General features: G+C 50.2%; 1 protein-coding gene across 1 annotated transcript in view; it reads left to right on the top strand.

Moving 5' to 3' along the window:
• Positions 1–23,649, top strand: part of FAM13B (family with sequence similarity 13 member B) — a 333,002-nt gene that overhangs the window by 301,299 nt on the left and 8,054 nt on the right. The window contains exon 21 of the mRNA XM_078664100.1: positions 12,940–13,041. Within this exon, the coding sequence (XP_078520226.1) occupies positions 12,940–13,041 (102 nt within the window). The remainder of the gene's footprint in view (positions 1–12,939; positions 13,042–23,649) is intronic.

The following is a 23,649-nucleotide window of genomic DNA, read 5'->3' as shown; positions in this document are numbered from 1 at the left end:
ACGAACAACCTCCTCTCGTCTACATCTCTTAACAGTGCCAATCGACGAGAGGGCCTGCCCCCGAATTACAGTTTTGTACGCCTCCCACAAGGAGACAGAAGAGGATACTGACCCCACATTTTCGGCAAAGTAGTGATCAATTGTCTTAAGTAGTTCCGCTCTAATCTTGGGATCACGGAGGTACCATGGGTTGATCGGGGCCACTCGACCCTCCGATCCCCCATGTGCGTTCACAACCAACCACAGTGGGGAATGATCCGAAATACCCCTGGCAAGATGTTTCACCTCCCCTATACGGGAAGTCTGGGAGGAGGGCATCAAAACATAATCCAATCTCGAAAGGCTGCCGTGGGCCCCAGAGTGGAAGGTATACTGTTGTTGCCCAGGATGATGTAATCGCCAACAATCGGTCAGCCCCAGCGCCTCCATGAAGTCTCCAAGCCAGGATTGGAACTTAGCGAGAACTCTGGGAGGGTAACGATCACACATCCCAGATACTACTGAATTAAAGTCTCCCCCGACCACAAGCAAACCCTCGGGGACTACCAGAATCACTCTTCCCAAATCCGCATAGGTCGTAGTTTGAAGACCTGGGGGTATGTAAACGGAAAATAGTGTAACCACCCTACCCTCCCAACGCCCCACAATGGCGGCGTACCGCCCTCTATCATCAAGTATAATGTCGTCAACAGCTAGGGGTAGGGAGGTCCGGATTAGAATGCCCACCCCTCTGGAGCCAGAAGTGAAACCTGAGTGTGCAATGAGACGATAGCCACGCCTATTCATGGCGTGGCACGTATTACCCAGCAAGTGCGTCTCCTGAAGCAAAACCACATCAGGGGACAAGTCTCAGTAACTGCAAGACCACTCCCCGTTTAATTCTGTCTCCCAAACCATTGACGTTCCAACACAGTATCCGTAGTCCCCTACCCCCCATCCCAGAGTCCACCCCAAGTCTCCCCCCACGCCAGCCGCGACACCACAACACAGAAGATCATCAGCATTATGCCTTGAAAAAAACAAAGAAACACATCCCTGAACATCCCAACCCCCCAAAACATCATACCCCCCACCCCGCACCCCTGCGTTAGAGTCAAAAGCCACCCCAACTCGCAGCGTGCATGTCGCCCTAACATACAACTAATCTACGAAAAGAACCCCAGAGGAGGAAGTCTCACCCGCCCCTCACCCACACCCCAGTTAGACAATGGAGTTGCAATCATTATCAATATAGCATCGAACCATTGCCGAAAGTCAAAACGTTGGTCCGGGAGCCGATGTCGCTCCCTATTCCTGCTCCGTCGGGCCGCCCTCCGCTCCACCGGAAGGTTCAGATTGTTCAAACCGCCCTCGTCCCGCAGGTAGCGAGTCCAACCAGTCATTAGCCGCTTCAGGATGGTCAAAGAAAAATGTTCTATCATTGTGGACGACACGCAATCGAGCCGGGAAAAGCATGGCATATTTCATGTCCCTGTCTCTGTCTCTTCTTCACTCCTTGAAATCCTAGCCGCTGCTTCTGGACTTGTTGGGTGAAGTCCGGATAAAAGCTGACCGCAGCGTTCTCATATTCCGTGGGGCCTGATGTGCGGGAAGCCTGCAGTATCACATCCCTGTCACAAAAGTTGAAAATCCGCGCAATGATGGGGCGCGGAGAGGCACCCAGCTTGGGCGGACCACCCGGGACACGGTGGGCCCGTTCTACTGCAAAGAACTTGCTCAGGCCCTTGGGCGCTAAATGATTTAGGACGAGGTCCTCCACCAGTAGGTCCACAGCTGACGATTCCGTCTTCTCCGGGACACCGACCAGTCGGACGTTGTTCCTTCGTGCTCGGCCCTCAAAATCGTCCAAGCGACGGGAGAGATAGTCACGGGCGGATCTCAGATTACCGACCTCCGTCTGTAGGTCAGAGACGTCGGCGATGAGACTAGTAGTCTTCAGGTCGAGAGACTTGACCTTTTCGTTGGTTTTTGCAAGATCTGCCCTGATTAGATTGACATCTATGGCAACAGTGTCCAGCTTGTGGGTTAGGGCCTCATACTGTTGTCCCATCGCGGCCTTCATCCCAGCAATGGCGCACATGACGTCTTTCAACGACGGGTCATCACCCAGCAGGGATTCGTCCTCAATGCCGGCCGGGGGTTTAGCCGTTCCGCTCGGAGAGCTCTTAGGGAGAGTATATCGGTCCATGACGTTGGATTGGACAGAACCTCCTCGAGCTGCCGGTCTGGTCTTGCGCCTCTCTGCTTCAGGCTTGGTGGCCATCTTAGGTCGTGTGCCCCGGAGGGTAGTCTGAGACCTAGTGAAAATGGCTACACTCTATGTGCCGCAGAAGCTCAAGGAATAAAATGAGGACCAGTCACTAGGCAAAGAGCAAGAAAGTCCAGATCTCCAAGCGATGTTGCGAATAAATGAGTGAAGCAAGCAACCCGGGCGACCAAGGCAAGGTCAATGACGTAGGATCATCAAAACCGAAAGTAGAAGACCGGGCAAGGGAGGTTAACGCAGGCCGTTGTTATTCAATTACTATACCTGGCTGGCAGAGTAGGCAAGCCCGGGGCAGTGCCATGGAGCAGGCCGCAAATATTCAAAAAGCCATATCTCAGGTTCCCGGAGACCAAAGCGAAATCCGCCAACGGATAAATGATCAGCAGGTTCACGACCACAGAAGCCCGTCGTCCAAATCAGGATTAGATGCAGGATAGTCGATGGAGGTGGCGAAGGTCCGGGAGCTCTGAGCTTACGCGACCATCTTGGGTGCGCGCTAAGCTCCTCCTCCCAATAAAGCCTCAACTGCAAGGTAACTGCAATTTGACTGCCTGTTTAGTAGCAAAATATAGCAATATTAGGTGTTTAGAGGAGTTCTGACAACTTTTTGGCCTGGTGCCATTGCACTTGCTGATATATATGACAGCAGACGAAGGCGTGATGCCGAAACGCGTCCTGTTATGATTTCCTGAAATAAATACAGAGTCTTGCAAAAACGCGAGTTGTGGAGTGCCGTCGATTCTTTTACTGAAGTGAAAGAAATTTGGAGCGTGGATATATATATATATTACCCTGTTTAATAGTACACAATTTATTAACCTGAAAAAGGTGGAGATGGCCCACCAGATTTTGAACTTGCTTTCTGAATGAGGGAGAAAGAGGAAGGGACATGCCATTGAAAGAGAGGGAGAGAAAAACTGAAGTATGCTTCAATAGAGAATTCTAGAATTTGCAAGAATTATTAATGATCAACAGAGGCAAAAGACACCAAAAATAACATTCTAAAGTAAGAACTTGATCTTGACAATCACTCAACTTTTCATCGCTCAGGGCCTGTGAATACATGATTGCTGAAAACATATTGTAATCAAGGATGCCCCGCATTTCTACACTGTTGGAGAATCGAATTACACGCACAATGATTTAGCAGTCACTCTAGGCGCACCTGAGGAATCGCATACCTGGTGCTGAGTGATTTCAGTCCGCAACACACTGTGCTTAGCAGTCTACGCAGTACTTATCTGATTTTAGCAGCATGTGGTCAATTGCAAAAGATTTGTTATTCTTCTGCAAAACGAGAAAGGGCTGCTGCGCAGCAGACACAAAGAATGCACACACATCAGGCAAAGATGTTCGGATGATATTATATTGCTGGGTGTAGACAGGACTTTGGACTGCACTGACTTGTATTTTGTTTTGTCCTTTGTCGTCCAAATTCACTCTTTTGAGCATAATAAAATAGGCAGCCGAATGATGTGCCACCGCACCAGTGCAACCTACCTCCTTTACAACTCTGCTTTAAAGAAAACCATCGCCAAGGCTTGGTAAAGGTTTGCACAACACGCAAAGACAAATAACATACCGCAACGGAGCTCAAAGTGGAGTGACTGAATGAAACCAGCACGGCACCAAAGTGAAAGCGACAGCGAGACAAGTAAATGTAAACAAGCGTGTCCATGCTAATTGGAAACAGATGGCCCCTGTTGGCCGCTGCTCGCTCCCGCAAGGTGGGTGCCATGGTAGTCAACATTTTGAGAAAAAGGTGGGACATGTACCAGCTCTAGGCCAATTGCGTGCTTTTTTTTCTGAAAGACAAGAGCAAAGGCCAATACAATTACTGCAAAAGAAAGACACATGAACGAGTTTCAGAAAAGTGCAGACCGATTCCAAGAGGTCATCTCCTAGTGCAGCACATGCGCGCTATGCTAGGCTTGACCTAAAAATGAGCAAGGTACTGGTTTTAAAATTGGTTTTCAAGTTGTGACTTGTACAGACACTCATTATTTGTCAAGAAGGAGCATACCCTATATAAGATCAAAAAGTCTCCACCAGCCGGTTGGAGTCAGATGTAGGTCATTACAACGCGGGCTTTACACTGCGCTACCATTACGACGCAGCCATCACAACGCAAGTTGTTCCAACGACTTGCGATGGAGGCGCTGGATTTAGGAATTGTATGATTTACTATTCCAACTCCAGCCTACGTAACAGTAGGGAAGGTGTTATTTATTTATTATTTATTTATTTATTTTTTACTTAGACTCCAACCTGCTGGTGGAGGTCTACTGCAGTTGAGCAATCATTTCTCAGACAAAGGTGTGATTCCTATCTTTTGAGTTTCACTTGGACCTTAATAGATTTTGAACATTGAGTAACGGGTCATTGTATTTAATTTGTAGACTCCTTTGGACTTAGGACCTCTAAAACTGATAAGTTTAGCAGGGTGAATCCTTTACTGGGTTCATATGCTGTGCATAATTCCGCCATCTGGTGGTTGGCTCCAGAATTCTTTTTGTTGTTTTTTTTGTTTTGGTCACTCTTGACCACCATTTGGCATCCTGCAGGTCGGCATGCATGGTCTCCATCTTCAGATTCTTTTTTTCGCCGTTGGGTATGGAAGCTGGATGGGAAGCTCCTAAGAGAACTGTTTTCCCCAAAAACTTCAAGAAAAGAAAATTGTTGTTGATAGGATCAACAAGACCGATCATCGACGCAGAGTCGTAGAGAGAAGCACAGAGGCCTGGGGTTTTACAACACCAGAGGACCAATCCGCGCCACCAATGGCGAGGTAGGGGCCATGGAGAAGACCCCTTTTGAGTTTTGCCCTAAGTGCCATCACAAATACGCACAGCAGGATCCTCACACCATGTGCACCCTCTGCCTACCCAAAAATCGCCAGGTTTAAAGACTGTGAGGCCTGTGCAGCGTTCCTGCTGAAAACTCTCAGGACACGCCAAAATCAGAGACCGGCCCACTACGCCACGATGTCTATGCCAACAAAGAAACCTTCCATGAGGGAGCTGGGTTTCTCGAGCGACAAAGAGGAATATGTAGCTCCTGCGGAATCCACACATGAAGGATCTGACGTCGAAGTTATAGAAAAAGACGCCAAAAAAGACTCGCCAAGAAGAAAGCGAAGGAATCGAACAAAAAGACGGACAAGGTAACAACCAAAGACCCAGGCATCCGACGCAGAAAGGGCCCTCAAAGCCGAAAAGAAGACTCGAGGAAGAAATGGCTTCGCTATTGCATTGAAAAAGGAGTTTGATGACTATCGAATATGTAAGGCTCTGGAAGTCAAACCGGAAAAAGTTGACGCCGAAGAGGAGGAAGGTTGTGTTCGAGGCATATGAGCTGCAGATTGCACCTAGTGTTGGGCCCGGATGTTTGCAGGTTGTTTTGTTGTAGAAAAGTCTTTGGAAGTATCGGGATAGGTGACTCCTCCTTTGGATGATACTGCGCATGGGCATCGGCTCCATCCCCAGATAGTTTTTTTTCCGCCACCGGGCTCGGATGTGTTTCCAGCGCTCCGTGTAGGAACCGATTTCCTTCGCCACGCAATCCTCACCAACTTACAGAAATTAGTTTAGAACGCTTTTCCAGTCGACGGTACTCTTCAACACCAAAGATTTCGATTCCAGTCATCGTCGACTGCCTTCGGGCGTAACTAGGCCTCGACTCCATCTCATGGAAGTGTCCTCAATGTGGGTGGAAGTTTCCCCACACCGACCTTCATGAAGTGTGTAACCTTTGCCTCTCCCCCGAGCACAAGGCCAGAGACTATTCCACTTGTGCCCCTTTCAGCTCCAAAAAGACTATCCGGGACCGAAGAGCTAGGAGAACAATGGCTCGATCTTCAGCTCCGATTCCGGATGACATCTTTGAAGAAGGCGTCGACGTCCCAGAACAACACGACGTCGACAGCAACTCCGAGGCAGAAGATTCCAAAGTCGAGGACATGACTCAATCACAGTGGGTCGTAAGTAAGACGGTCGACCCCGACCCTTCCTCGACACATCCAAAGAAGGCCCCGGTCACACCCTCGCCCTCAACAACCAGATAAATCCTTTAGATGTGTCTATTCAACACATCATAGGATACCTATTACACCTTCAAAAGTGTAACTTAGCCTATACGTATATCAGACTACACCTCGCTGCCATTGCAGCATACTTACAAAATAGACAACATCTATCTCTTTTTAGAGTACCAGCTATAAAAGCTTTCATGGAAGAACTCAAAAGAATAATCCCTCCCAGAACGCAACCTTCACCAGTGTGGAACTTAAACATTGTTCTCACACGATTAATGGGACCTCCCTTTGAACCCTTACATAAATCTGCCCTCCACAGGGCTTGGTCGCTCCGCTCACTGCTGCCGCTCCTGCCTATCCGCTGCACCTTCCCGCTGATCGCTGCTGGATTCCCGCCGCTGACTCCCTGCGGCCCCGCCCCCCCGGGATCCCATTGGCCGCCCGCTCCCGCCACCCAGCTGCTCCTCCCTCCCGGCTCCTTACTTATGACGCCCCCTGAGCGACCGCGCGCAGCGGGAGCACCGACGGAGCGCCAAAGGTAAGCCCGTCTGCGCCCGGACCGCACCCAGTGCCAGGACCCCTGGCCCCCGACTATGCCAGGCCACACGACGGACCTACGACGCCACCACTCTCAACGCACTCAATACCGGCCGGAACCACGCCTGCTGCCGAGCCACCCCGAGACGCACCCACGGACCCTTCACCTGCTGTACCTGCAAGTTCACCTGCCTCCGAACCTGCCCCGCACTCGCCAAGCACCAGCAGCAACCACCTCAAGTGCATCCTGATCAACACCCGCTCCGTCCACAGACACGCCGTGGAACTCTGGAACCTCCTCGACGCTACATCACCGGACGTCGCCTTCCTCACGGAAACCTGGATGAACGCCTCCTCTGCACCCGACATCGCCATCCCAGACGGGTACAAGATCATCAGGAGGGACCGCGTCAACCAGACCGGAGGAGGCATCGCCATCGTCCACAGGAACACCATCCGCATCACGACCGACTCCAACGACACCTTCGCCGCAGCCGAGCACCTCCACTTCCAGATACACACCGACCCAAAGACGACCCTCAGAGGCACCCTCGTCTACAGACCCCCGGGACCACGCACACAATTCAGCGAAGACATCACAGACTTTATCAGCCCGCACGCCCTCCCCTCCGCTGACTACATCCTCCTTGGAGACCTCAACTTTCACCTGGAGAACAACAAGGACCGCAACACCGCCGCCCTGCTGGACAACCCCGCCAACCTCTGACTCAAGCAACTGGTCAACACCCCCACCCACTACGCCGGCCACACGCTTGATCCAGTCTTCTCATCCAGCAAGCACATCACCTTCAGCCACTCTACAGGACTCCACTGGACCGACCACAGCTGCGTCCACTTCAGCTTCAGAAGAACCACGACCCACCACCACCCGCTTCAGATCCCCCACAGAAGCTGGAGTAAGATCACCACCGAGCAGCTCACCACCTCTCTCAGCCAGAAACCACCCGCCAGCGCAACGGACCCCAACGAAGCAGCTCGGAACTTCACACAGTGGCTGACCGCCTGCGCTGACGACCTCGCACCACTGAAGAACCCTCCCAGCAGACCCAGAAGCAAGAAGGCATCCTGGTTCACCGACTAACTCAAGGACTCCGAGAAGACCTGCCGCACCCTCGAGAAAGCCTGGCTCCTCGACCGGACCACCGACAACATGACCGCCCTCAAACACGCTACCCGCAAGCACCACCAGCTTATCCGCACCACCAAGAAGAAATCCCTGAAGGAACGACTGGACAACAATACCCACGACAGCAAGGAACTCTTCAGCATCGTCAAGGAGTTCTCCAACCCCAGCACTGGCACCAACGACATCACTCCATCACAAGACCTCTGCGAGTCCCTCGCCTCGTTCTTCCACCGCAAGATCTCCGACATCCACAACAGCTTCGGCGCACCATCCACGCACCCAACCGCAGAACCAACGCCCCCCACCGCCACCCTCCGCACCTGGACCACGGTGACAGCCGAAGACACAGCCCGCATGATGAACACCATCCACTCCGGATCTCCGACCGACCCCTGCCCCCACCACGTCTTCAACAAGGCCGACTCCACCATCGCACCCCAACTCCGGAACATCATCATCAACACCTCCTTCAACACCGCCACCTTCCCGGAGAGCTGGAAGCACGCCGAGTTCAGCGCCCTCCTGAAGAAACCAACAGCGGACCCCACCGACCTCAAAACCTTCCGCCCCATCTCGCTCCTCCCTTTTCCTGCTAAAGTCATCGAGAAGATCGTCAACAGACAGCTGGCCGCCTTCCTCGAGACGAACGGATCCCTCGACCCCTCGCAGTCCGGCTTCAGAGCCAACCACAGCACCGAGACCGCCCTCATCGCAGCCACCGACGACATCCGGACCCTGCTCGACAAGGGGGAAACAGTGGCCCTCATCCTCCTGGACCTCTCCGCTGCGTTCGACACTGTCTGCCACCGCACCCTAGTCCAGCGCCTCAGCAATATCGGTATCCAAGAGAAGGCACTGGAGTGGATCATCTTGTTCCTCGCCGGAAGAACTCAAAGAGTCCGCCTCCCCCCATTTCGCTCCGAGGCCACCAAAGTCATCTGCGGCGTTCCGCAATGATCTTCACTCAGCCCCACCCTGTTCAACGTCTACATGAGACCTCTTGCAGCCATCGCACGCCAGCACGACCTCAACATCATCTTCTACGCCGACGACACCCAGCTGATCCTCTCCCTCACCAGGGACCCCGACACCGCCAGAACCTGCCTACACGAAGGGATGAAAGACGTCGCCGAGTGGATGAAGAACAGCCGCCTGAAACTGAACTCGGACAAGACGTAAGTCCTCATCCTGGGATCTTCGCCCTCCGCCTGGGACGACTCCTGGTGGCCCCCAGCCCTGGGCACTGCACCCAAGCCAACCGACCACGCACGCAACCTGGGCTTCATCCTGGACTCCTCCCTCTCGATGACCAGACAAGTCAACGCCGTCTCCTCATCGTGCTTCAACACCCTGCGTATGCTTCGCAAGATCTTCCGCTGGATCCTTACCGAGACCAGGAAGACTGTCACCCAGGCACTCGTCACAAGCCGACTGGACTACGGAAACGCCCTCTACGCCGGAACCACAGCCAAGCTACAGAAAAAACTCCAGCGCATCCAGAACACCTCCGCCCGACTCATCCTGGATGTCCCCCGACGCAGCCACATCTCCAGCCATCTGAGGAACCTGCACTGGCTCCTCGTCGGCAAAAGAATCACCTTCCGTCTCCTCACCCACGCACACAAGTCTCTCCACGACCTGGGCCCCAAGTACCTCAACGACCGCATGACCTTCTACACGCCCACCTGCCAGCTACGGTCCACCAGCCTCGCCCTCGCAGCCGTACCACGCATCCGAAGAGCCACCGCCGGAGGAAGATCCTTCTCTTACCTGGCTGCCAAGACATGGAACTCCCTCCCCATCCACCTCCGGCTGACCCAGGACCATCTCGCCTTCAGGAGACAACTCAAGACCTGGCTGTTCGAGCAGTAGCATACCCCTTCCCCTAAGCGCCTTGAGACCCTCCCGGGTGAGTAGTGCGCTATACAAATGGTATGATTGATTGATTGATTGATTGAATGTGAATTGCAATTCCTAACCTGGAAAGTAGCTTTCCTAGTAGCTATTACTTCTCTCAGAAGGGTTAGTGAACTACAAGCATTTACCATTCAAGAACCCTTTCTGCAAATGCATCATAATAAAATGGTTCTTTGTACTAATCCTAAATTCCTTCCAAAAGTCATTTCACCATTTCATCTAAATCAATCTGTTGAGTTGCCCGTATTTTTCTCGCAGCCTCAAACAGTCGCAGAAAGAGCTCTTCACGCCTTTAGATGTTAAAAGAGCATTACTGTACTACATTGAAAGGGGACAAACTTTTCGTAAAACAAAACAACTTTTCGTGTCTTTTTCACCACCACATAAAGTAACCCCATATCAAAATCAGGGATAGCTAGGTGGATTTTGAAATGTATAAAAATATGGTACCACAAAGCCAAACGTACGTTCACAATTCCTCCAAAAGCCCATTCTACAAGGAAAATAGGGGCTTCAATGGCATTCTTAGGGTACATTCCCCTAGATGATATATGCAAAGCAGCTACATGGTCTGCACCGCACACATTCACAAAACATTATTGTGTAGATGTGCAAACAAAGCAACAAGCCACTGTGGGCCAGGCTGTACTAAAAATTCTGTTTCAAACAACTGCAACAGATACTGGTGGTCGCCGCTTGGGGTGGGAACTGCTATATAATCTATGCATAGTGTGCAATCTGCAGCTCATATGCCTCAAACGGAAAATACTACTTACCAGTATGCATCTGTTCTTGGCATGTAGAGCTGCAGAGTTACACACGCCCACCGCCTCCCCGGCTACCTTTATATGTTGCAGTATTATCTTAGATACAAATCACATGGACATCACTACCTCTTGTACAGCTCCATCACTTCCCTAATGGCGAAAAACAATCTGGGGATGGAGCCGATGACCACGCGCAGTATCATTGAAAGGAGGAGTCCCTTATCTCGTGACTCCCAAAGACTTTTCTACAACAAAACAAACTGCAAACATCCGGGCCCAACACTAGATGGCCATCTATGCATAGTGTGTAACTCTGCAGCTCTACATGCCAAGAACAGATGCATACCAGTAAGTAGCATTTTCCTTTTGAAGCCCAGCATGCTGGCCGGCAGGGTTGGGAACTCTCTCAATCGCTGTCCAAAATGCAAAATATGTAGGCATGACAGTTGATGACAAACGGAACTTTAATAAACATATTAGCTCAGTTGTGCCGTTCAGCTTCAACACTTTGAGAATCATCAGGAAGATTCTTCCTTTTATTCCTCATCTCCAGAAAAACAGTAATTTCCTTACTAGTGCTTACCAAAGGTAGTATACTGCAACAGACTTTTTGTTAAACTTCAAAAACAATATGTGATGAAACTCTAAAGCGTGCAGAATGCAGCGGCTAGGCTTATTTTTAATTTTCCCACGTTGCATCTGGTTTCTGCCTTCATCAAAAAGCTTCATTGGCATTCAGTAAAGAACCGCCTTCAATTCAAGGCGCTATGCCTCGCCTATAAACCTTGCATGGTCTAGATCCTAGTTTAGTTAACGGTCCCTTTCTTGGTACATACCCAACGGAGACATGCGATCAAAAAAACTCACTGTCTCACGTCCCAGTTTTAAGAGACTCCAATAGGGAGGCAGTTGTTTTTCTTCGGAAGTCCCGGCTCTCTGGAACAGTCTGCCTATAAATATTAAAGCAGCCCCACATTACTGAGCTTTACGAAACGAACAAAAACCTGGCTTTTTAACCTTTAGTCCTCCGCTGAGCTCACCTTCACTGCTATTCCCAACTAGCGCCTAGACTCCTATGGGTATTCGAGCGCTTTAGAAACATTTTAACATAACATAAATCTAGTGTTTAGGTGACTTTCCTAGACATAGAAACTAGATCTGCGATGACCTAAGAAGAAAGAAGATGACTCTGCCGAGAAGACTGCTGTGGCCCCAGCTCTACCGGCTTCTGCGCACTTGCAACCAGTCTTGCAGCCAGCGACCTCTGAAAACCCTGGGCAGACAGTTGTCTTTGAAAAAGACTGCAATCTCCTGTGGGCAGCAACCTGTCCAAGATGAAACAAGCTCCAAGGACCCCAGATCCAGGCAGATCCGCGTCTCTGCCCACTCTGCACTGACGCCCATGGCCGGAGTGGCTCACCTGTGCAGTGAAGTCTCCCCAGCGAGCCTGATCCTGTGTCCACCATTGGTTGACCTCTCCTGCTCTCCATGGCAGTGCCTGCAGTGTGAATCCAGAGGCATCTCTGACCACAATCGGCTCCGATAAGATTCCGACGTCGAAAAGCATCCCTGCACCTGAAGCCCCTCTGCCTTGGTGAGCGTAATTGACGGGCCCCTATGACCTCTGCACCCGGCCGCCCCTGTGCCGGTGGTGCAGTTTTTGTATTCAGCTGGCCCATGCCGAATTTTAGTCCTGAACACTGTAATAAGTGCATTACCTGTTTAACCAAGATATTGTTTTCCACTTAGGATAACATTGAACTGTGCAGAAAAGTTTCGATTTTTCAAAGTGAAAAGTATTTTTAATTAAAAACGTGCTTACCTTATTGCAAAGATCTTAGTCTTCAAAATAAAATACAAAGTATAATTTTCTAAAATTGGTCTTGACCTCCTCCTTGAGTCGTGCGTCCATTATTGATCACTGTTGTGCAATAAATGTCTTGCGTTCCTCCGTGTTGGGCCTATATCTGCTCGCCCACACCACCACTAACAGAGCACTTTGGGTCTTACATTGGGCCCTGTACACGTTTTGGGGAACCCCTGGACTCTGTGCTCAATATTATCACCTTGTGGTGATACCATACACAGAGCCAGCTTCCTACACTGAACAGAAACCGCGTCCGCGAAACAAGTAATACACAAAATAAAGTACCATGCGACTAGGAAGACTTCACAAAAGCGAGTTCTTTGTATTTCTAAGCAATTTGTCTTGTTTTTAATCCATCTTAAACACATGAGTAAACTTAATATTCCTTTCAATGTGTAATTTCAGGCCAGAGTTGTTGGAGCAGCTTTGGAAAGCGAGGGCAGAAAAAAAGAAGTTGCGTAAAACCCTTCGAGAATTTGAAGAGGAGTTCTTTCAACAAAATGGAAGGTTTGTTTTTTGCTTGATCAATGGTTGAACTTGGTTCTGGTAGCATTAGGCCTTCTAGCCAGTAAGGAGGGTCTGTTTGCCAGTTTTGCCTCTGGTGGTCATTAAATATTCAAGGCCTTTGGGTTAGGATGTGAATTTGAAAAGACACGTGCCCTTGCTGCTTGTTTATGGGAAGGAACCTTTTTCCCAGGTGTTAGACTGGATCACAGTCATATCTGCACCCGTGACTCTTCTCTTGCACCAGGTGTCGGTGTTAGACGCCACTTCTGGATCTGTGCGGCTAATCTGACACCTTTTTATTCTCCTTTTCAACAATAATCGATCATTAAAAAAAAAACTGTTATTACTACAAAAATACATTTGGCTTTAACCCTCGCTGCAGTCAGTTCCTGTGATGCACACATTTTCCTTTGGTATCTGAGAAAGCAGCATGATGTTGCAGTGCGGTCTTGGATTCATTTCAAAGCATTTCTTTTCCAGCTGGTATCTAGCCGTTTTGCAGCGTGAATCTTTCTGGATTCACTATGCTGTGCATTATTCCGCGGTCTTGTGGTTGGGTCCGGAATCGTAGTCTTTTATTTATTTATTTTTTTTGTAGCCCAGGTGGGCGTCGGCGTCCCACCTCTTTGGTTGTATTTCCGGTGACGTCGGCATGCTTCCTGCGGAAGCTCCCACTCTTGGGCGCCATGTTCAGATTCTTTTTTACGTGGTTGGGTCTGGATCGTTCCCGTTTGGGCTCCAGACATTTTTGGAGAAAGTAGACTAAGAATACAGAAATTGGAAGGAAAGCAACTCAGAAGACTTCAAGAGACTTCATCAACCAAGGGCCGACGAAGGAGAATGAGAAAACTTCGACACCCGTCGACGAACGCACGATCAGGGGGCCCCCTGAGCGCTCAAGATGGACAACACGCCCTTCAAGTTCTGCCATAACTGCCACCACAAGTACGCGCAGAAGGACGAGCACCCGGTTTGCAACCTTTGCCTACCGGTCGACCACAGGAGCAAGGACTGCAACGCCTGCTCCGTCTTCACCCCGAAGACCCTTCGCGTGAGAGCGAGGCAGAGGGTAGCGCACGCCACCCTGCAGGGCAAAGCCCTGACTCCATCCCTTCACGGTCTGGGGTTGTCTTCCGAGGAAGAGGACAACACCGCCGCCGAAGACTGCTACACGGTCGTAGAGACCGATAATACCCAGACTTCTGATAAGGTAGTAGACTCTATGGCCCCTAAACACCCGAGAGACTCTGAGTCTCGAAAGAACGAGAGCAAGGCCTCGAAAGCGCCGGTGCCAAAAACTTCGGCGCCCACTGCTGTTACCAGGCCCAGCAGATCCTCTGAGGAGGAGTCCCCGGCGCCGAGGACTGTTGAACAGCAAAAGTCATCGAAAAACGTTCCCGAAAAGGATCGTTCGACGCCGAGGGAGAAGGACCCTAAAGCAACTTCGAGGCCGATGCAGACCAGAGACACGAAATCCAGTTCGGCGACGAAGCCTTCGACACCGAGGATCAGCTCGGCGCCGAGCCAACCGCCGAAAAGAGCGGCCGAACCATCCGACGCGGAACACGCAGCCGAGATGGAGAAAAAGAAAAGGCGCCTAGAGGCCGAATTGGAAAGCATCTTGCAGCGGAAGAAGGAATTCGACGCCAAGATGAAGGTCTACACGATCCCCCACAAAACCAAGGCACAGGTTGTAGAGGTGGTCGAGGAGGAAGACTATGACGCCGAGGAACAGGCGGCTGACGTCGAGGAAATCGACCAGGAAGAGGAAGAGAGTCCCTACTATAGTTACGACTATGAGGAGGAAGAGGACAGCAGGACTGACCCCGGGTCTGCTCCCTCTGAAACACAGGATGTGGATTATCTGGATGTCGACACTTTAAAAGGAGGCCATCGACACATATCCCTCGAGGCCCTCGCCGCGGACGACATCGGGGCCTACAACTCGGTGATAAAGACTGCCGCAGCGGCATTCAGGCTCAAGCTCGACGAAGAGCAGCAGAAAGCAGACTTCCTTCTAGAGACACTGCTCCCCACCCAAACGAAGAGCCAGTACCTCCCCATGCTCGACAGCATCTTGGCTCAGGGAAGGGAAGCATTCAAGGAGCCCGCAACATGCAAGGCGGTCACCCCCAGGACGGAGAAGAAATACAAACATTCGTCAAAAGACCTACCCTACATTCAGGGCACGGTCTCAGCAGACTCCATCACAGCCACAGCAAGAAAGAGGGCTAACGTGCCCACTACTTCTGGGCAACCTCCAGATAAGGAAAGCAAGAGGATGGACCTGGTGGGCAGAAGGATTGAACGGAATGCCGCAACCCACTGGCGCCATCGAATTCCAACGCCCTGATCAACAGGCACATGTACCAGATCATGGAGGAGCTCGGTCAGTTGGTGAAGGACCTGCCCCAAGATTCCAGGCAAAAGGCCGAGAAATTGGTGGAGGAGGGGAAGAACGCGGCAAATTCTTGCCTCAAGACTGCCCTGGATGGAGCAGACACCTCCAGCAGGCTCATGATGGGCATCACTGAGAGGAGCAACGCCTGGCTCAGGATTTCAGGTTTCAAGCCCGAGGTGCAGCACAGCATCCTGAACACACTGTTCAACGGCGAAACCTTGTTTGGAGCACCAGTTGACGAGAAGCTCAGCCAACTGAAGAAGGATAACGAAACGGCAAGGTCCATGGGAGCATTGCAGTTCAGAGGTGGCAAAAGGGGCACCCCGTCACGAAGACCCAGCGGGAGAGATGGAAACCAGCCAGGTACATCACACCAGGCTTTCCAACAAGCGCACCAGGCAGACACACAAGCTCAGCATGGTCAGCATAAACAGTCCTGGCAGTACCAGCCAAGAGGCCAGTCCTTTCGAGGGAGAGGAAATGGACGTGGACAGAATAAAAGAGGGGTCAGCAGCCCGCCTCTTAAGTGACTTCAAAAAACTACGTGCGCCCACCCACAGGAAAGATCCCAGGGTTCAGCACGTACAGAGGGATCAAGTTTTACACAAACTAATCTCCTACGATCACATAACACCAGTGGGAGGAAGATTAAGATTTTACCTCCAAACATGGAGAGAAATCACATCAGACAAATGGATTCTCAACATCATCCAATTCGGATACTGCATAGAGTTGGAGGGGAGGCCAACAAGCAGAAAAACAAAAAGAAGACCACTAGCAAACAAACAACTAGAGCGTCTTCAGGAAGAAGCAAAGGAGCTCCTGCAGAAGCAGGCCATAGAACGAGTACCCTTCAGGGAAAGGAACAAAGGTGTATACTCAACGTACTTCCTGGTACCAAAAGTAGACGAAACAATGAGACCCATTCTGGACCTAAGGTTCCTGAACAAATTCATATGAACGCAAAAGTTCAAAATGACCTCCCAGCAAGAGGTGCTCCCGCAATTGCAAATCGGGGACTTCATGGTCACAATAGACCTCAAGGATGCCTACCTGCACATCCCAATGAACAGAAAGCACAAGCATATGCTCAGATTCACCATCTGAGAAAACCACTACCAGTTCATAACACTAGCCTTCGGGCTAAAACCAGCACCAAGGGTCTTCACAAAGTGTCTCGCAGCGGTCGCAGCACACCTACGAAGGAAAGGAATACACGTATATCCTTACCTGGATGACTGGCTAGTAAAAGCAAACTCATACCAGAGATGCAAGCAGCACGCACATACAGTGACGAGCACGCTCATAAACCTGGGGTTCTCCATCCATTGGAAGAAATCCTCAATGGAACCGGAACAAGTGAAGATTTTCCTGGGAGCACAGATCAACACCTTGCAGGGCAAGGTGGTCCCCAGCGAGAAGAGGGCAAGAGCGCTTGTGAAAGAAACTCGGCTCTACCAGAAGGGGCAAGCTCGGACAGTGAGGACTGCGAGCAATATCATGGGGATGATGGCATCATGCATCCACCTGGTACCAAATGTACGGCTCCACATGAGACCCATTCAAGAATGGCTACAGGAGCAATGGTCACAAGCTACAGGCCGTTGGGAAGATCTAGTGGTTGTTACGCACTGGGTGCAGAAGGAAATGACATGGTGGAACATGGAGAACATAACATGGGGAGAGCCTCAAACGCCCCCAACACCAACAGTGACCATCACCACAGACTCATCCCTGAAGGGATGGGGCGCTCACATTGAGGAACTCAAAGTGAGAGGACTGTGAACACCAGCAGATGCGACAAAGCACATCAATTACCTAGAATTGAAGACAATCTTCCTTGCATTGAAAGCTTTCCAAACGAGGCTGTACAAGCACATGCTATTGATACAAACAGACAACACCACAGCAATGTTCTACATCAACAAGCAGGGTGGGACACAGTCAGCCATGCTTTCAAAGCTAGCACATGAGATATGGAGATGGGCCATCCCACTCAAGATAGACCTGCTAGCCATACACCTACCAGGGAAGGACAACGTTCAAGCAGATTGGCTCAGCAGACAGACATCGGCATCCCACGAGTGGTAGCTCAATGCACAAGAGGCAAGGTGGCTGTTTGACAGATGGGGAACTCCATCGGTGGACCTGTTTGCCACACGCCAGAATGCAAAATGCCAAAACTTTGCATCCAGACCGCCCGAGGAGGGATCCCTGGGGAATGCCCTATGGATAGATTGGTCCAGGACATTTGCTTACGCTTTTCCTCCCGATACCGCTGATGCACAGAGTGCTGAGCAAATGCAAAACGAGCAACATGACCCTGATACTGGTCGCACCGCAGTGGGCCAGACAGACATGGTACTCGCAGATCATGGAGATGACACAGTGTGCACCCCACAGATTCGGCAAAAGAAAAGACCTGCTCTCCATGCAGAATGGAGAAGTGCTGCACCCAGAACCAGAGAGCCTGAGCCTCGTGGCGTGGCTCCTGAGGACATAGTTTGCACATTTAAAACTACCAGAAAGCACCCTGAGGGTTCTTCGGGAGCCACGAAACCCCAGCACTCGGAAGTGCTATGTTGCGAAGTGGAAAAGATTCACAATGTGGTGCAGAAGAGAAAAGCTTCACAATAAAATGAAGAAGGACTCCACAGTGCTAAAGTACCTCACGCACCTGCTAGAGAGGAACCTTAGTTCATCCTCGTTAAGAGTTCACTTGGCGAGATAGTCGCTTACACCAGAGGAGAAACGTGCAAGAGTTTCTTCACATCACAAGTGGTGAAAAGATTCCTGGAAGGAGCAAAGAGAATCGCACCACCCAAGCGGGTGCCGCCACCTGCATGGAACTTAAACATAGTCCTAACGGAACTCATGAAAGAGCCCTTTGAACCACTTCACAAGGCCTCCCTAAAGATCCTAACTATGAAAACAGCCTTCCTGGTTGCAATAACGTCCTTACGCAGAGTAAGCGAGCTTCAAGCGCTGACGCTACAAGAACCCTACACACAAATGCACAATGATAGGGTTGTGATGAGAACTGACCCACACTTCATGCCAAAGGTGGTGTCCAAGTTCCACATGAACCAGTCTATACAGATACCGAGTTTTTTCCAAAAACCAGCCACTAGCGCAGAGCGAGCCCTGCACACCCTAGACACCAGAAGGGCAGTCATGCACTACATTGAGAGAACGAAGGGACACAGGAAAACAAAACAGTTCTTTGTGTCATTCGCCAACAGTTTCATGGGGAAAGCAGTAACCAAAGAGACCATTGCACGATGGATCGCACAAACAATACAGCTCTGCCACAAGCGTGCAGGACAAGAGCTAGCAGAGGGGACACGTGCCCACTCCACTAGGAAAAAGGGTGCTACAATAGCCTTCCTGGCTAACACACCCATAGAGGACATATGCCTGGCGGCAACATGGGCTTCGGTGCACACATTCACGAAGCACTACTGTGTGGATATACAGATGAACAGAGAAGCACAAGTCGGACAAAAGGTGCTTCAACACATATTCAATAACCAACGCTCATTTTCCACCCGGCCGCCACAGAAATAAGAAACCGCTACAAAGTCTATGCACAGCATAGTGAATCCAGAAAGATTCACGCTGCAAAACGAATAGTTTTCTTACCTGTCGGTATAGTTTTGCAGCTTGAAGATCTTTCTGGATTCAATAGCGAACCCACCCACCTCCGCCAGAAAGAGGAGGCTGGAGAGAGAAAAGGTGGTTAAAAAAAAAAAAAAAAAAAAGGTGGCTAAAACAGAGACAAATACTAAAACAAAACACCTTAAAGGTTAAAAGCGGAAAATTACTTAATGGAACATTGCCATAACTTCGGAAACAGAACAAACACAGAAAAAATAATCCGAAGATGGCGCCCAAGAGTGGGAGCTTCCGCAGGAAGCATGCTGACGTCACCGGAAATACACCCAAAGAGGTGGGACGCCGACGCCCACCTGGGCTACGGAAAAAAAAAAAACAAAGAAAAGACTACAATTCCGGACCCAACCACAAGACCGCGGAATAATGCAAAGCATAGTTAATCCAGAAAGATCTTCAAGCTGCAAAACTACACCGACAGGTAAGAAAACTATTCGTTCTCTCCAAGAAAAAATTCAAGCCATTGGATCAAGATCCAATTTGTTTGGGACAAGACCCAAAGCCAGACTCTTTCATAGTTTCACAAATGGAAAAAAGGAATGCTGCCTGACCTGAAATATCCATTCCACCTGGAAGGGAAAGCAAGTGAATTGATGCAACTGAGCTTAAAGGGTGATGGGCCGCACACAGCCTTTAGGACTGCATTGTTGGGATAGTTTTACAGAGCATTGCAGGAGATATTCACCTCTTTTGCACATGACCTGCCAAGACACTGAAGACAGACTTCTTGGAATTCGTACAAAATGACTAGTAGTGTCCAGTCAGGTCATCGGTGCTGCTATTGGTGCGGCGCAGCTGGCGGTCAGAGTTCTGTCATGTTATCTCCACCTGTCATGTGTCCTAGCGTCCACCAACAACGTTAAAGTCGGATACTCAACTTAAGATTATGCAAGAAGTCCATTTGTGTCCCAAGGTATGCTATGACTCGTCGCTTAGTAATGAATGGTCATGGGCACCCATTATTATATTGTTTCTCTGCCATCTGGTTCGCACCCATACTAACGAAGATCCCTGAAATGATGCTCGTGCAGAGCAACTTTGATTGGTGTTGCTGCGAGAAGCATTTAATCAACGACACCCATCAAAAACTTGAAAGGAGCACCAGGACAGCAAACAAAAAAAAATCAGGTGCTTAGGCAGTGTTGCCCAGCCATGTTTTTTACTCCAGCTACTGGGAAATGAGCAAATAGCGTAAAGATTAGCAATGTTTTTAAAGAAGGTGCTTCAATAGAGGAAATGTTGTATAAATACTGAGTTGTAATTGGACTATCTTGTATAAGAGGAGCTGAGTTTTTATTGTTATACTGCTGTAAATATTATGAAATGATAATGTTCTTTTTCTATGTGTTTTTATGTCTGTCTTAAAAAGCAGCTGACTAAACCTTTCCTTGACTTGAAACCCACACTGATGCCAGCGATGGATTTAATACAGGCACCCAGAGGGCACCTTATAGGTGTCCCCTGAAAACCTACCGACTGCCAGTGTCTTGGGTGACTGGTGTAGACCACCCTGCCACCACAGACCGGCTTCTGACCCCCCTAGAGGTGATAGCCGACGCTGTCTGAGAGCAGAAACAATGCCTGCTCCAGCTGGAGGTGTTGTCACCTTCTCCAAGCAGGGTGGCTAAGTAATCAACCTATCAAGGCTGGAGGCTTCAAAGGCGTCTGCAGTTTTTGATATGTGACTCTGGCTTCTCCCAGACAGGGGACATGCCACCCCTGCTCAGACCCACATGGCTCCAGGACAAGCGGGAAAATGAGCTAGTCAGGTGGCGTGTTCCTGATCAGGCTCGTTCCACTCCTAAGGGGGCTACCTGATGTGAACAGGAAACCAGAATCCCACTGACTTGGTTTTGGGTGAAATTAGGTTCACTGGGTCAGGGTTATTCCCACAGGAAGTGGTCATATGGGGGTGTAGGAACGATAAAGTTAAGTAGCCCATTGGATACTACCTGTCACTCCCTTTAACACCGCAAAATGAAGTATTTAGGAGACACACCTGATGCCTCCTGACAAATACGAGGCACCCTTTTATGCTCAGCCGATGAACAACCCTTGGAAGGATTATGATGCAGACCCTCCAGGGGATGCAGACTTAGAGCCTGCTTCACCTAAGGCCTCTCCCCCTGACAACATGATGACCTACCACGGGCTCATTTAATGGGCTGCATTATACCTTTCCTGAGGATGAATACTACTCGTGGAAACATTAGCAGAGTCAGAGCGATTAGTGGCAGTTTCTCGCATTGCGTAAAGCCGATGCCTAAGTCTGGCCGAAACTTTTTTAAAGAACCCGTTAGAACCCAGGTGGTTACCCTTAGGGTAAAAAAAAAGTAAAAAACGTCTCCTTCAGATCCGATCTACGTTACAGATTGTGTCTCCAGACTCCTTCATAGTGCACACTGCCTGGAAGTGGGACTCTGCATGAGCCACAGGAAATTCCTGTCCACCAAAGGAGGAGGGCAAAAGGATAGACGCTGCTGGAAGGAAGGTTGCAGTGGGAGCCGCCACCTAGTAGCGGATGGCAAACTCCCTGGGCGTCGTGGCGGATGGCAAACTCCCTGGGCGTCGTGGCGGATGGCAAACTCCCTGGGCGTCGTGGCGGATGGCAAACTCCCTGGGCGTTGTGGCGGATGGCAAACTCCCTGGGCGTCGTGGCGGATGGCAAACTCCCTGGGTGTCGTGGCGGATCGTTACCTCAGTAGGCATCGTGGCAGATCTCAACCTCAGTAGGCATCGTGGCAGATCTCAACCTCCCTGGGAGTCGTGGCTTCCCACTTGAGGGTGACCCATTGGTCCCAACCTTTACATAACTGTAACGCCCCTAAATCTAGTATTTAGGGCCACCCCAAACCTTGCCTCCTCAGACGAGAACCGACCAAGAAGAAGAGCACCGAAGAGCTGTGCTAAAGCTAAGAAGAGAAGGGCGCCCACTGACTTGTCCCCAGACCCACTGGCCTATCCCCACCTCGAACCTGCACAAGCGAAATCCCAGTGTGTCCTGCAGCCAGCAACCTCAAACCTGACTCCCGCGAGCACTGGATTTGCTCACCCACAGACGTGGCCCCAGCCCTACCAGCCTGTCCAAACCTCAAACCTGCTCCAGAGAAATCCCGGCGTGTCCTACAGCCAGCAGCCCCCAAGACGGCGGAAACTTGACTTCACATCAGTTTGTTGTTGTTGCAGGCCGTGCAACTTCTCATGAACAACAAACTGCCATGTAGCATTGCCAAAAAAAGGATTGGATGGGGTTCTGGCTCCAGTGTTAAGAAGCTAGTCACCTTTGGAGTTGGCTCGACCTTCGGGCATATCACAGGTCATCAGCAAACCTGGTGGGCTTTGTGAACACCAGGGCAGCTGAACTAAGCCAACGACGACCTACTGATCACGAAAGGTGACTCTATCCCAAGATAGCACAGAAAATCTTAAGAGGAGAACGTTGATTAGATGTTTTCCCTACTGTTGAGAATGCGCGTTGTCAAAGCTTGTGTTTGCTAGAGTTCCTATATGCAGTGATGAACTCGTATTGAGACCTACACACTGTCGGGGAGTGACACACCGACTTATTCACATATGGAAAGAGACACTTAGACACAAGCTCAGTCACAGAGATGAACACAAAGAGATTGACAGGCACACAAAGGCACAAAGTTTTGCTAGACTGAATGTTCCAATGATGTACTGTTGCTACCGACAATGGGGAAGCTTCCAGGTGGGGACAATTGAGGGTGCAGGTCCGTTCAGCAATTATATTGAAACAGCTTTAAGCCTGCTTTCTTGGTGTGTTGGATTTACAAGTGATGTCCAGGGGCTCTGCATCGTGCAGGTTGTGCAGCATTACTGGGACGTGGTTGGTTCTGTGTAACTTTATTGTGAGAGTAGCATTACATAGCAAGCCATGTTTGTGGCCTACAGTTTAAAGAAGAAAAAATCCAATCTTTTATTCCAAACCCAATCAATGTGTTGATTTATATTGCATCTATTACAATTAAGTATGTATCTGAAAGAAACACGTTTGTTATAGATTTCTTACCTTAGAATTACCCCAGGCGCAGACTGGATCCGGAATATTTTTCCTTCAGCAGTACCTATGCGCGTCAGTAGGTGGAGTAGGTTGACTCCGTGTCCGTAGTTGGCGTCATGGTCACCGGGATAACGTTGCGGAAGCTACTTAGACGCCACCCTCGAGTGCTGACGTCAGTTCTTTCTTTTTCCGTTCCAGCAAGCGCAGGTCCGGACAGAGCGGAATCCCCAATCAATTTTTTTTTACTGACTTTTTGCAACTTTTTGTCAAATCTTTTTAAAGTCTATATCGACTCCCGGTGCACGAGGGATGCCCGGTTTCAAGGCCTGCGGTTCCTGTTCTCGACTGATGTTGGGAACTGATCCGCACCGCGTGTGCCTCTGTCTGGAGCGCGACCACGATCCCAAGTCGTGCTCCGACTGCCGGACCATGGCCCGAAGTCTTTGCGGGAGCGGTCCCGAAAGCTCCTCGAGGCCCGTCAGTCGGCTCCGCGTCGCTCGAGGTCCAGGTT

This window comes from Lissotriton helveticus, chromosome 10, assembly GCF_964261635.1.
Source record: "Lissotriton helveticus chromosome 10, aLisHel1.1, whole genome shotgun sequence".
In the NCBI taxonomy this organism is placed as follows: Eukaryota; Metazoa; Chordata; class Amphibia; order Caudata; family Salamandridae; genus Lissotriton; species Lissotriton helveticus.
Note: the sequence above shows the minus strand (reverse complement) of the source record. Positions and strands in the feature narration are given on the sequence as shown.